Raw genomic sequence first — 15,597 nt, 5'->3', positions numbered from 1 at the left:
CAGAACCAATTAAACCAACAAAATCAAAAAGGATTCTGGGAAGCTCCAACCACAACGCAGCAATATTTACATTACTTAAAACTGTGCATTGTTTAAGGATCAGGGATGTGATAACAGAAAACTGAATCAGACCAGTCAGTAAAGCACTTAATTAAAACCACTGCAGCTTATTTTAGACCAAATTAAAAATCGATATCATCTGATCCTCTTATTAATTACCGGATATCAGTTCTGGCATGCTTCTCGAAACGGCTTTCAGTTTTAGTTTAAATCCCTCAGAACCTGAAAATAAATAATACTACTATCAATCTTTCCCCCGCCTCAAAGAAAAGACCAGACACTTTGACTTGACCAAAAACTTCAGAAGCTCACAAAAGCTTCTAATCTCTTCCGTTAAAGCGGGCCAATCTGAGCTTGTATGGTCCATGATTCATTTCCACTATCATCTCCTTTATTTCTTCCATCAAGGAACAAAAGGATGAGGCCACTTTAAGATAGCTGTGTCCTGGGGACAGTCTGGAGTCAGTATAGCGGACAGGATCCATCTCCCGTGTGTCCAAAATCAACAACAGGTCAACAAAGAGCAGGGCGTCTACTCAGAGTAGGTTCATTGTTCTTGTGGAGGCCAGAGAGAAGGGGGCTAAATTAAAGGTGTCATCCACACACATGCTTGCCCCCAGGTCTTTCACAGTGTCTGTGTGTGTTTGTGTATGTGTGTGTGGTGCATGGGGCAGTTAGAGTGATACTGGCTGAAAGCTGGGGGTCCTTTATCACTGTGGCCATCTGATCTGGTCAGTGCAGGCAGTGAGAGGCCACCATCCCACCGGACATTTATCATTAGCAGACACGCAACCTGAAGCAAGCTGGGAAAACACAGACAACACACACATATACACACAACGAATGGCTTTAAAAAAAAAAAAAAAAAAAAAAAAGATGTAAAAAATGATAGGATGTTTCTTTCCACCAAACTCAACTGAGAAAGCCAAAATAACTCCACAAAATTGAAATGATAATAAAATATTTTATTCTTCTCCTTAAACTTCTGATATTAGAAACGTTCACACGAGGTTTCAATGAGCTATGGGTGAAAATATTTGACTTCTAAGGGTTAAAACTCTAAAAGAAGCTCTACTAATATATACACACATTTCTGGGGATGCTGCTCATTTAAGGCTCTCACGTCATGACAGGTAGTGGCTGAGGAGAAGTTTCAAAAGACCATTCTGAACAGTGAAAACTGGGAGAAAAAGGCAGAAAAGGAGTAAAACTTAGTCCCTTATTTTTAGATTCTATATGCCCAGTTCCTAATGGTCAATGGATCTCAGCCAGTTTGGTCAGATCTCTTTAAGATGGTGTCACTAACTGCACCTACTTGTGCTCAAGACAAAAGTCAGGCAATTCTCCGTACTGTCACTTTAACTCAGCTCGGAAACTGAACATTACATATTCCGCAATGAAGCTTTTCATTTCTGTTCTGCACAGCATGAGGCTAAGAAGCCCCCACCTGCGAGTATTAACTACTCGACGGATACGGTGCACAAAGTGCGCTCGCAATATCAAACCAAGGTCACGAGAACAGCTAACGAGGGATAATAGCACACCGGGACCCGGCGCATTCAAAAACACAACAAAGACGGACGCTGGCAACATTAGATTACCTAAATCTAAACAGTCCACCAAAGCAAAGTTTGTGTATTTGGTTAAATTATTTTCCACTAAAATTATACGGTGGAAGGGGGTGGGGGGGGGGGGGATCTAATTTGCAGGAGGTTAGCATGCATGACAAAAATGCCATCTTGGCCAAAATGGCTCGGAGCGGTGACAACCTTTCCCAGGGAAATGATATTTTTCCAATCCCGCGGAAGGCGGATCATGTCACACTCGTTAAAGGCTTGATAGCAGGTCTTTAATATTCACCGTCTTAATTAGGACTGCAGTTAATTTCATTAAATTCTTTCGGTGCTAAATGAAGCAGATTATGAGACATCTTTTATTGCGAAGCGTGAAATTACAGCCTGCCCGCTGCCAATGGCAGGGCCAAACTAATGAATTACAGGGTAAATAACACCCGAATTAACCATCCAATTTAACTCCTTACAAAGCACCCTGCTCAGAGGGGGTGAAACTTTGTCAAATTCACACAGCTCAGCGCCCGTCTATGCACCAGAACACACAATTACAAGCATGATACTAATTTCCCTTTATGATGAAGAGACTTCTCAGCTCCCTTTTTTACTCCAAGAAAGGAAAGACGTTGTAGAACGGTAGGAAGATTTAAGAGAGCAATGCACGGTAAAACGTACGGCCAAAGAAGTTCACTGTAACGGAGTGAAATGAAGACACCTAGAGCCGCATTAAAATGTGCTTTAAAATCGTCCAAATGGGATAAAAGGCTGACCGAGGGAACTGGATGGTTCATTTTGAAAAAAATGGACTTTTAAGGGAGAAAAAAAAAGAAGGATGAGGAAAGAAGGCTCTGGGTTCTCGCCACTAAAGAACGATCGATGGCGTCCACAGAGCAAAGTAAGACTTGCTTGTGGGAACATGACAAGAGCCATGACAGATGAAGATACGAAGACAGGGAACCGTTCTGTCTTTATGGCCAAACAGTCGTTGCTACTCCTCAGCCTAATCTCACCACTCCGTTTCTCCAACCCCATTCCCATTCTCCATCTCGGTCCATCTCTCAATTAGTTTCTCTCCAGCACCACTTGCTGAAATTAATTTGTCGAAATGCTCTGGCAAAATGGCTCCGTCAGGCGGTTGACAAAGACGTGTGCGAACCTCTCCGCGGTAATTATCAGCTAATTAAGAACGCCGAACAGATGTCGGCGGACTCCAAGCCATACAGGGTCTGTAAACAAAGCTGCCGACCATCATGGCGGCAGTTAGCCACTTTACAAAACGCTCAACAACTCAATAACCACACCGTTTTCTCCATAAACATCTCATTTCATTGGAAATTAACCAGATAAAAACATTTCAGCTGCCTAAAGCACGGATCAGATTAGAAAACAAACAAGTAAACAAACCAACAGGCCACTTATTTCAACAAGTGCGAACAGCCACTTGTCAGTCAAAACAAGCGCAGCTTAATAAACATGTTAAAGTGAGTGGAGAGTGACCAGACGCACAATTACGGCCAATAAGAACAAAGAGCGAGGTCAAAGCCGAGCAAGTGATTGGCAGAGCTCATAGCAGTGCCAGCAAAGCAAGGTAACCCTCCTGACCTGGGCACACCCCCTCCGTGGGCCGATGGCAGGCGAAGCGCTCCTCTTCAGCCGCCTAATTGCTGCAGAGTGGGTGCCCGCCCCACCCTCATTACCGGCGGCCCGGTCCACCACGTCGTTTGCACATTTTAATGAGGAGCATGTTCTAATGAAGCCGTTTTTACAAAGGTTTCGCCGTAGCTGAGAGCCATGGCGAGAGCGCAACCTTCAGCACAGGAGTCAGAACAATAACCCTGGTAATGAGATCCCGACAAGCAGAAAATAAACTGCGGTGAAAGAGGAAGAGAGAGTGTTCGCACGTTCACAGACAGCAGTAATATTTACATTACATGTCGAAGATCGCTTTCATATGGAGCAACAGAACTGACCTATCCAAGCCCTATTACACAACATAATTTCCGCAGAAAATGTTCAAAATTTGGACAAATCATAAAACCCTTTAGACGCCAACTCTCCACATTTCTTAAAAATGCATGATGTTATAAAACCATGCAAATAGAACAGCTACTATTGGAGGCGCATCCGGCCAAAATAGAAATTAAAATGAAAACAATAAGATGTAAATACAAACCTCCTTTTGTTTTTTTTCCCATTTCTTTTTCCAAACATCTGCGCAATTTCATTTTTCACACGAGCCAATTGTGGCAAAAAAAAATAAATAAATAAATAAAAACGGCTATTTGCCATTTCATTTTAGACGTTATTCTGGCATTTCATGGTCGAATCTAAAATGAAAAAGCTAACAGAGAAAAGAAAATGTAAGCTTCACTTTGCGGAATACGTGCAATAAATAAATAAATAAAAAATCAAAATGCAATGTTTATGTTATTTCTTTTTCATAGAAACAGGCTGCGTATCTGACAAAATGAAAATGTAAAATGGATAAACCAACAGCAAAGTGACAGTTTGCGGTTCAGTTTTCGGGACAGACGGAATTTAAGCACCAGAATGAAAAGGCAAAAGCAAACGACCATCGGCGTCATCTGCTGGTACTTTACCTTTCATTTCCCACTTTGCTTTTTTGTTTTCAAACTGACCAACATGCAAATATATGTTAATTGGCACTAGGCGGGGCTATAGGTACATTTTAGGTCATCCTCAGAGTCAGAAGGGCATCATTCCTCAAGCTAAACGACTGAGTCTCTGGAAAAACCACCAGTTGTCAGAACGCAGCCAGACCAAACTGAAATTACATAATAAAAATTTTAATTCCAAAAAAATATATAACAAGGATATGAAACGAATAAATTGAATACGACGACTAATGAAGTTTCTCATTATTTGATATTAATTAAAACTATAAAATTCACCAATTATAGATGAAGATAAAGGCCGCACACTGAGCCCAAGAACTCTGTCAGGCACCAATTTCACAAAGCAACCTGATTTCTTTGAACTGAACTGAGAGTAAGAGACGATGAGCGTTTACACGAAGGGAAATAACCAAACGAATGACTGCTGAATGACACCCAGCGTAAGGAAGCTTAGCGTCCTAACACACTCATTTGATCAGTGCAGCTGATGGACTGAGACCAACTAGAAAGTCTCAAACATACAAACTGATAAACACTGAAATAACACAAGTTACTGATGCTGAAAAAGATTTACGGTCGCCTACTGACGTTTTTCCACTCCCTCTGCAGCACGAACTTGGCTACGTATTCGGTAAACCAGTAAAATAGTAAAGAATTCGGTAAAATTTTAGTTTTAAATTTCGTCCACATCACTGCTGTTCAGGTAAGCCGGAATCCTGTTAGACTCTTCTGTCTCCGTATCTGATAAACAGAATAACTTTGAACGCTCTAAGTCTCGAACTCGTTTGGGGGATTCACTGTAAGAAAAAAAACGAGATGTATAAACGTGTAAAGCCTTTTGTTGTGAAGCAGAAACGAAATTAAAAACGAAATAGTTCAGAATCTAAAATGGTATTTGTTGCTGTAACTGTGGTGTTTGCTGTGAGAATTAACCTCATTAAACCACAACTACAGTAACAGCGAAATGCACAGTGGCTGGCAGAGGCCTCAGCGGTGGTTAAAGACAAAGACCACGAACCCCAATGAGAAATTTAGGGTGCATTAGGTGGGAACGTGTGAAAGGTCACCGCTAGAACCGATCAAGTTTAGTTTTTTTTTAGTCATCAATCATGCAAGCATGGCGCCAAATTAATTGTCACTTCCAATTTGCCTGATTTCAATTGGCTACACTAATGCATTTTAAATTCTGCTTCATGTAGAGAATCTAAACCTAAACAAGGTTAATGGGATTTTAAAGCTCAGCCTTGCGTCGGTTTCAAGGAAGCACTAAATTTGTGGGCAGAGCACAGAACAGTCAATTAGTCATTAATTCCTCAAATTAAATGTTTTACCAAGCGCCCCCAAAGTACCGATAAGGCAATTATCGTTTCGTCATCAGTCCTTCACAATCTCAAGCCATTGGCTGTGTTCGGTGGCTCATCCTTGTGTGAGTAATCAACTAACAATTATGAGCATACCTTCAAGGAACAGCTAAGCGACAAACTTAACATGCTCAGACATCTGCCATTCCTCATCAGCAGCCCGGGGAGCTCAGTGAGAAGCCGGGGCTCTGAGCGCAGGCCGGCAGTGAGCATCACAAATACGTGAGGGCGAGAGAGACAGAAAGGGCCGGTGAGTTGAAGATGTTGGAGCAGCGAGTAAAGTGGGGAAAAGTAGGAGAGAAGCGAGTAAAGGCTGAGGGCAGTCTCATTAAAATAGAGTGTGAAATAAGCGCGAACGCAAAGCGTGTAGACAGTAGGGCGCGGACACACGTGCATGCAAAACGGTCTAATTGGGAAGCAGGTCGAGCGGCCGGCAGCCGCAGCCAGTGAGAGGCGGAGAGGCAGATCGAGAGCGACACGGGTGCCTTCGCGAGAGGAAAAGACCACAGGGAATGATCAAATCAATTAACGTCCCGCTCCAAAAAGGAAGCTCTGGCCTGTGCCTGTGAGCGCTAAGCGTTCCGCTCGCTGTTGTGGTGCTGGGGAGGGGGCGGTGGAGGGCCCAGTGAGTGCTGCTCGTGTTGGAGAAACACTGCCTGATGCAGGCGCCCAATTAGAGAAGTGCAGCAGCAGAGCCGGCCAGTGATCTGATGGAGGTACTCGGTAGCAGCTGCGACTGTCCGGTCTGTCTGTCTGCCTACCTCCATGTGCACATGTCTGTCTATCTGGCAGTCTATCAGCATGGCCATATGTGTGCCTGCATGTCTGTCTGCCTGTCTTAGGCCTGTGCAGGGTGATGGCTAACCAGAATTCTGTGCCAACAGCCTCCAGTGACTCGTTTACTACCTTTGTACATGTTGCTCATTAATTGATTTATGTTATGCAATTTATAGCAAAAAACCATGATGAACGTTTAAAGTGTTGGGTGATGTGACATCCCACATACACTATATGGCCAAAAGTATGTGTACACCACCCTAAATACTGAACCACTGAACCACCTTGGTAAAGTTAAGCACATGGTCATCTAGTCATGTATTATTAATCTCCTTTTACCTCTCCTTTGGTAGCATCACAGGTTTGGGAAATCTCTGCCTTGCTAGATCTGCCCCAGACAACTGTAAGTGCTACATTACAACAGCTCAGCCATGAAGCAGTAGACCACACAAAATCACCAAGCAGGGCTGCAGACAGATGAAGCACATAGTACCCATGTGTCAAACACAAGGCCCACAGGACATATCAGGCATGTGACACAATCCTATCCAGCCTGCAAAAACATTTTAAATTTCTCTTAATATTAGCCTGTTTCACTATGCGCTGCACTACGGTTCCCAGCATGCACTGCAACGTAACGTGTCTCTGTAATATGTAACGTAATGTGTAATCTGACTCTCCTACCTCAACAACAATATATGAGCCAGCGGTTACACTTCAATACTACGCAATTCCACACCAGTTACATCAACAAATGCACTAATTACATTTCAGCTGCAACCAATATAAACACTCAGAAATTGAGCCCAAGTCTTAATGAACTTACAGCACAGAAAGGGTGCCAGGTGTCTGGTTCAAGCACACAGGTAGGGTTAAAAGACTGAGCTCCTGGGGACATTAAAATATTTAATATTTCAAGTATTTGTGTAATATTTCAAAGCCTACTACAAGTGCCTACATTTAACTGCTATAGTTCTTGCGTATTTTGAATTAACGATGGCCACTCCAGATTTTTGCCCAACATTAATAAAAAAAAGAAATAAAAACAATTTTTTTATGGCCCACAGATTTGCTTAGATTTTTTTAAATGGCCCCTTTAGTGGTTGAGTTTAAAACCACTGACAGAGCACATAGAAATCTCCTATCCTCTCTGTTGCATCACTCACCAGATTTGCAAACTGCCTCTAGAAGCAACACCAGCACAAGAACGGTGCATCAGGAGCTTAAAGAAACGGGTTTCCATGGCCGTGCAGCTGTACGGAAGCCACAAGATCACGATGCGCAATGCCAAGCGTCGGCTGGAATGGCTTGAAGAACTCCACCCCTGGAGTTCACTCTGATACAGTGGAAACATATTCTCTGGAGTGATGAATCAGACGTCGCTATTTGGCAGTGCGACTGACTAATCTGGGTTTAATGGATGCCATGTGAATGAAACACACAGTGCCCAAACTAATGTTTGGCAGACAATACAGAGGTGATCTGAATTTGATGAAATCGGAAAAACTGCATGGATCAGATTGCTCAATTTTATAAAATAAAAAACAGTCCGTTTGTAGTATGTCAACATTGTTTCAGAGCATTCGATGTATTCCCCTGGGCATTTGGCTCATATATGGAAGCTAAACTGGCCGGTTCAAGCTTTATGATGTCAGCAAAACGTGATGTATTTACATATATACATACATAGATCTCTGTCTATACAGCCCATAGCAGATCACGCTGATGTTACAAGGACTGTTTCAGCCCACACTGATTTTTCAATGAGGCACAACACAGGGCTTCAAATCAGAGATCATTTACATACCTCTGTACATATAGTAATAAGTATAGTAATAAAAACAGCATCACTTTTAAGAGATAATGGGAAGTTTAGAAACTGGTCATGTAAAAATTGATAACAGTTAAGATCCTCTGTAGGAAAACATAAAACGTCATTTGGTCCTCAAAGCCATGTAAACGTAACAATTCCAGACACTAGACTGGATGCAATAAGCAAATGTGACTTGAAAAATAAACCTGTTAATTAAAAATCACACTGCTAGCGCAAGTTCATACAGATAGAGCGTCCCTGTGAGCTCTGATGGCAGAGGAGTGCAGGAGGTGATGGCTGGCTGTGGGCTGCAGGAAGGATGCCGGGTGGGGGTGTGGGGGGGTGGGTGGTCTGTGATGAATGTAGACCGCTGATTGATCTGCTCATAAGATGACAAGCTCTGGCACCGAAGGGGCCCCTCATCCGCATAAGTGCGTGTGTGTGTGGAGTTTACAGGCTCCTTCTGACACCGAGGAAATTAATCCCTCATTTATGTACCTGCACTGTCAAGTGGCTGAAGGATGCTCGAGGGACAGGGCTCTGTGCCAAGCCCACAATCACATGCACACACTTCAACTATCAAAGGTTCCTTCCAGGGTAGAACCGAACATGCATATGAATGCACAATGTTTCACCAAGCACTACTACTACCGAAAAATGAAGTAGCTCTTCAAAAGTAACGGTCAGCCTGTGATCAAAATGCAAAAATGAAAATAACAGAGCACAGAAACCCAAAAACGGGCTTGTTTCACTTACTTTAAAGCACCTGAAGTCTACACTGTGTGGCTATATTATCGAAGATCTACACGTGAAAGTTTCCTTTTCACACGGAGCTGTGAGTATATAATATTCATTTTGGAAAATTTGTCAACAAAAATAAAAAATACCATCTTTCAACAACTTCTCATTAGAGTGCTCCTGGCACTGCATAGCAATTAGAGCAGCTATCCCTGAATGGAGCACGCAGGCTAGGACTCTGCAGCGGTCAGCTGGACCCCCTCCACCTACCCCCAAAACATCTGTGTGAAACAGGGCCGGCCTCTCCATCTGTCAACCCTGCTCTGCTCCGGCCAACCTCATTTGCTCATCATTAACTCCACCGACTGCACAGGATGTATGCAAACTAGGCTGCAGGACTGGACCGGACACTGCTAGCAGAGATTTGCCTCGTATGCCACTGCAGAGAGAGTCGACTGCTCCAGAAAGCAGAATACCGGCTGCGTTTACATGCAAAGATTGAACACATTCCGATTACAGATTAAGACTGAGGTGTTTCCTCTCACTCTACTCAACAATCTGATGAAAAATCTCAGTTTACATGCTCACAACTAGAAATCAGATCCAAAATTATGCACATGCAGAGAAAACCAGGTAAACGTTACCATGACAGCGAACATCACATGAGTCCAGTCAGATTGAGATGAGCAGCAGTGAGCAGTGCTTGTGTTTTTGACTGCTTTAAAATGACGTCAGACTCAGGAAAACGTCCTTCACATGTCCTTGTTAAAGAAGGCCGAGAGGAAGACGTCGTGTTCTGAGACACGTAAGCTGGACGTCCGTCCCACCGCCGTCTTTTAAAGATCAGAGCATGAACTTCGTCTCCTCTGCAGACCAGTTTCCGCTCCGCCGTGTTGAACGGTATAAACTCTCACTTTTTCTGACAAGCCAATGTTTCAGACATGTTGCAGACTCTGTAGTGCAGTAAGGCAATAATCATGTAATATTTATAAGGCAGTAGATTAAGTTTCCACTTCAGTTGTATGGCTAAGCTCTTAGACAGACACTGTAAGTTTATTTATATAGCACCTTTCATACAATGCTGTCATTCAAAGTGCTTTACAAAAGAGAACATCCACAGTTGGCTTTTGAAAAAAAGTATGGCAAAGGAGAACAGAACTTAAAAAAATTAAAAATAAATTAAATAAGGACAGTTAAAAACAATCAAATAAAAAATTAAAAGCTAGATTAGTATAAAAAGTGCCGAGAAGAAGCACAGAGAAGATCAGCTCGTAACGCTTAAAGTGTTTTGAACGGAGCTGAAAGCTTCTTAAATAGTAACATTTAAGGGCTCTTCTAATGCTCATGGTCAACTGGTTCCTTTAAAGAGCAGCACAGCAGCTAAACGCTGCTTCACCATGCTTAGTCCTCACTTTGGGCAGGACTGACTGATCAGATCCTAGTGATCTGAGGGTTCTGCTCGGCTCATATCGCCGCAGCAGATCGGATATGCTGCTCCTGCACTATTAAGACACTTATAGACCAGTAAATGTATCATAAAGTCTATTCAGGCAGGTGCATTCTGAATTATCTGAACCTGTTTGATGGCCTTTCTTGGGAGTCCAGTTAGGAGACCATTACAGTAATCAGTCCTGCTAGAAACAAAAGGTGTGGATAAGTTTCTCCAGGTCTGCTTTAGTCTAACAATCTCTGATCCTGTTGATGTTCTTAAGGTGATAAAATGCTGATTTAGTAAGTGCTTTGATGTGGCTGCTAAAGATCGGAGTCCATAAACACACCAAGGTCTTAGTTTCCCTTTTTTGACGCATGTAGTTTTTAGGCAGAAACAGTAAAAATGCAGGATCCTCCCCAAACTGCTCAATCTAGGCTTATAAACAAATCAACCTCAATCAATCTCATTTTAACTCTTTAAAAAGGTGAAGTACATCTCTTCTTTGGTTAGTTTACTTCACTGCCTCACGGCATCAGCGTGGCTTCGGCTTACCACATGCATCTGGTGTGAAATGAGATTAAGCCTATGTCTTTTTTGACAAACCTCTGCGAGATGATCGGGTAAACACAGCTTGGTTTTGGGTTCACTTGATCATTTATGTTGAGCACCACCTTGTGGATCAAGGAGACCTTAACATTGACTTGAAAATCCAGCATTTACTGTAGTTATGAATCCAAAGTGGAATTAAAACTAATATACAAGGTGATACAAAAAGATTCATCTGATTTCAAAGCGCCATATTTTTACAGCCATAGGGCTCCTAGGAACCAATCACATAATAAATGAAAGACAGAGTTTCTGACTGTCAGTGGAAGATGGCTCCCACTTCAGTCTGAGAGGAGATGAGACCCCTGAGCAGAAGGCGTTCTGCGTTCTCCACGTCAATAAGAGTGAATCCGTCAGAACTGTGCAGCGGGATTTTCATCAGCAGTGAAGCTCCAGCAGCTCAGAGCGTTCGGCGCTGGTTCCACAGCACTGGATGATCTCCGAAATCCCACTGAAAGAGCCGTGAGAGCGGCGACGCCCGACACGCTCAGTCCAGTCTGGGATGAGTTTGACTGTGGTGTTGATGTCGTCCGTACAGCTGGAGGAGGTTCAGACTGAGACCTTGTAGAACTACATAATAAACTTTACGCTCATTTAAACTGTTTACAGTTCACTGCACTGATCTGATCTGATTTACAAGATAAATAAATCAATTTGAAATTAAATTAATCTTTTTGAATCTCCCTGTATTATGATAATTGATAAATGAATATAGGGAGATATGATTTCCAATCCATTCTGGCAGTCCTAAGACAAACTAGGCTGCCGATTACAATAAAACGCTACGATAAAATCAACATACTATACGACAAAATGCTACATACATTTACTAGTACAGGTGGACAATATGATGAAACGTAATGTCACGATATTTACGACATATGATAAGTCAGAAGACAAAATAGTGCCACATTAAAATAAGTCGGAAAAGCATATTGAGACATTTTGTAATGTTTATCATGGTGATGACAAGGTGATACTTCCCAGCTCCATTTACAAACACAACTTTTTGAAATTACCTTTTTTAAATGACTATTTTAAGCTAGCTTTAATATTTTGAGCTGCTCTAACATTGTTCTTACCATTAAGCGGTAAGAGTGTAACAGTGTAATAGCGTAATAGCCACGCACTACATCTCAGCCGGCGATACTTCACATGGCGAGAAAGCTAAACAGTCACGGCAGATACAAACGGGCCCAAAGAAATATAATCAGGCTTAACGCAAACAATATTGATTAAAAGTAATAATCAATATTATGATCAGCTCCGATATCAAACTTTCAGATTGGATCAGAACATCTCCCAAATTAATATGCTTCAAGCACCACAGGGCAAGAGGAGCTCTAAGCGTTCTGCAGCTGCAGGGGGTCTTTGAAACAAGTCTCGACTACAGATATCAGAGTCATTCCACAAAGTCATCCCTTTCCTGCCACAGAAGCACAAGGACCCAGCAGGGTCCAAACCCACCCATGGACTGGCAGCAGTCAGGCGGCGCTCCTGCACTGCACCCTCGCGCTGCTGAAGGGCGGAAGCGGCGCGCTAATAAACACAGATCTCATTTAAAGGGAGCGCTAATCAGAGATGCAATTTGTTCATTAGAAAATTACAAACAAGGCCGCTGCACTGACATGAGAGGGCGCGATTAGTGGCGCTAATTACCTGATTCTTACACTCCAGTTGAGACACGCAGCGGAGGATGTCTAGCGCCCCCCCCGCCCCCTCATCCCCCCTTTCTCTTGTTTGTGACAAATTAAAGCCAACTCAAACAATCTCTCGCAGAACACAGTGGGGTGGAGGTGAAGGGGGGTGTATAGCAACAGTCCAATCAAAGCTTTCCCCTCTACAGGAAAGGGCTGGGTTTTGAGGAAGGGAGGATGGTGGAGGGGGTCCATATGTCGACCAGCAGACCACACTTCATTAAGACCCTTTTAGCTTCATACTATTCTCGATAGGAGGAAAGAGATGGGAAAGAGGGAAAGAGAGAGAGAGAGAGAGAGAGAGAGAGAGAAATCCCTTCCCACTCCTTATCCTAATGATCTTGTTTCAATACACAGGGGATCCCAGCTCTAATTGATGTCAAGTGTATGCTTTCGCTGTTAATCAAGGAGACGGCATCAAACGGGCCCGGCGAGGGTCCGAGTGCTGATCACAGGCCCCCTCGTCAGCAACACGCCGCTCCCGGACCCCAATTATCCCTGCGCAGACGGCTGGCCAGACCCTACCTGCTTAATTGGGATTGCGCGGCCACTTCCAATGCTGTCTGCGCGGCCCTCCAGTCCTTTCTTCTCCTTGTCTGGTTCGCTCCCCTTGCGAGACTGTGGAAGGGAGGGGAGAAGATGTTTTAGAGTGAGAGGCAGGCTAGCCGCTAATTGAGTTTGACTCTGTCCTAGACTACAGACGGTGTGCCAAGGGGCGCATGCAGTCCTTCTGAAAGGTCAAGGAAACGTGAGGGGTCAGCCTGATGCCGACGTGGCCTCGTCACTGTCCTCTTACATGTATAGAATTCACGCTTATACAGCACCCACTTATTCAACAGCTACTAAAACTTTAATTCCCAAAGTGAGATACTCAAAGTTAGACAGTAACAGAAACTACCGCACACTGCTATTAATTTGATTTAAGAAGCGTGCTGCAAGATACGTCTGATACTTACTTACTTATAAATAAATAAATAAATAGCATGTTACTAATTTACCCCACTTATTACCCCATTTATCTGACGGTCACCTCATTGATCCCTTTCTCTGCCACTTTACACCCTTTAACTGCTGCTGCACTCAGCACTTTAACTTTAGACCCACACTTAACACATTGTTAGGTTTACAGATATGACTCTGTGTGTGTGTGTGTGTGTGTGTGAGTGAGTGAGTGAGTGAGTGAGTGAGTGAGTGAGTGAGTGAGTGAGTGAGTGAGTGAGTGAGAGAGAGAGAGAGAGAGAGAGAGAGAGAGAGAGAGAGAGAGAGAGAGAGAGAGAGAGAGAGGTGGTAGGACTACATGTTTGATTTTATCTTGTTATATTTTATATTTATTTTATTTTATTCACTACATGTGGATGTCTGTCTGATACTGTGCACTGCGAGCTCCTGTAACCAAAACCAAATTCCTTGTATGCGTAAGCATACCTGGCCAATAAGGCTTGATTCTGATTTGTGCATGATTAGTAAAGCTGTTAGACTGGAAAGTTGGAAAAGTAAATAAAAGTAAATTAACAGCTGAATTTCACATATTGCTGCTGTCGGAAGAAAACCTTTACAACTTTACAGGAGAAGGAAAAAACCTACTTTACTTTTAATGCAAGTCAATGGAACCAGACGTCTTTCCAAGTCATTTTAGGTCATTTCTATTAGTCCACTCATGAAGTTTATACACAATGTAAAGGGCAGCAGGCATTTTCAAATTATGCCAAAAACTGAAAAACAACAAAAAATGGAGATAAAAGGTTTTCTTCTGACAGCAGTGATCATCAGAATGTTGTATAACCAACAGACTAACAGCCAGCAATGAATATGCGTGCATGGGCGCAGGCTGACCGTGAAGAGGTTGGAGCGGCGTTTGGATTGCTTGCGGACCGGCGTTGGGGTGTTGGCTGTCTGGGGCACATCAATACGCAGCTCCTTCTGGCTGGTGCTGGGAGTGGAGGGCACGGAGGAGGAGTAATCACTCAGACTGCCTCCTCCATTACTAGTCTATCATACGGAGAGACAAAGAGAGACAGAGGTTTAAACGTTTTAACCCAGGATGTTAATAAATAAACTGAGCTCATTCAGCATAAACCATGCACAATGAAAAAGACTAAGAGAGAGGGCAAAAGGGAAAGTTGGCAAGACTGAAGTCTCGCTCTTCCTTCCACTGACTACTCTCAGTCTGTGAGGGTAAAGATTTTTTGAACAGCTTCACAGTCAGGATCTGCACATTCCATGAAAGCAATGGGCATATAAAACTTTTACACAAACACTCCACTGACAATTTTGCTGATGTACAGTCAGAGACCATCTGTTAAAATGTACACTCACCAGCCACTTTATTAGGAACACCTTGCTAGTAAAAGGCTGGACCCCCTTTTGCCTTCAGAACTGTCTTAATTCTTCGTGGCACACTTTCAACAAGGTGTTGGAAACGTTCCTCAGAGATTCTGGTTGGTTATTTGAGTTACTGTTGCCTTTCTATCATCTGGAACCAGTCTGCCCATTCTCCTCTGACCTCTCACATCAACAAGGCGTTTTCGTCCACACAACTGACCGCTCACTGGATATTTCCTCTTTTTCGGACCGTTCTCTGTAAACCCTAGAGATGGTTGTGTGTGAAAATCCCAGTAGATCAGCAGTTTCTGAAATACTCAGACCAGCCCGTCTGGCACCAACAACCACGCCACGTTCAAAGCCCCTTAAATCCCCTTTCTTCCCCGTTCTGATGCTCGGTCTGCACTTCAGCAAGTCGTCTTGACCACCTCTACATGCCTAAATGCACTGAGCTTATGTGCTACCATGTGACTGGCTGATGAGCTAATTGCCGGTGAGTGTATAATCTGTGTCAGCCATCCTCTAGATCAGGGGGGTCAAACTCAAACACTTAAGGGGCGATATTTAAAAATCTCACAAACTGC

General features: G+C 43.2%; 1 protein-coding gene across 5 annotated transcripts in view; it reads right to left on the bottom strand.

Moving 5' to 3' along the window:
- agap1 (ArfGAP with GTPase domain, ankyrin repeat and PH domain 1) overlaps positions 1-15,597 on the bottom strand; it is a 234,420-nt gene that overhangs the window by 76,781 nt on the left and 142,042 nt on the right. For all 5 annotated transcript variants that reach the window (XM_017714945.2, XM_037536619.1, XM_017714940.2 and 2 more), the window contains 2 exons: positions 14,525-14,680; positions 13,217-13,309 (listed from right to left, as the gene is read on the bottom strand). In XM_017714945.2, the coding sequence (XP_017570434.1) occupies positions 13,217-13,309; positions 14,525-14,680 (249 nt within the window). The remainder of the gene's footprint in view (positions 1-13,216; positions 13,310-14,524; positions 14,681-15,597) is intronic.

The sequence above is a fragment of the Pygocentrus nattereri genome, chromosome 30 (genome assembly GCF_015220715.1).
Source record: "Pygocentrus nattereri isolate fPygNat1 chromosome 30, fPygNat1.pri, whole genome shotgun sequence".
Classification (NCBI taxonomy): Eukaryota; Metazoa; Chordata; class Actinopteri; order Characiformes; family Serrasalmidae; genus Pygocentrus; species Pygocentrus nattereri.
Note: the sequence above shows the minus strand (reverse complement) of the source record. Positions and strands in the feature narration are given on the sequence as shown.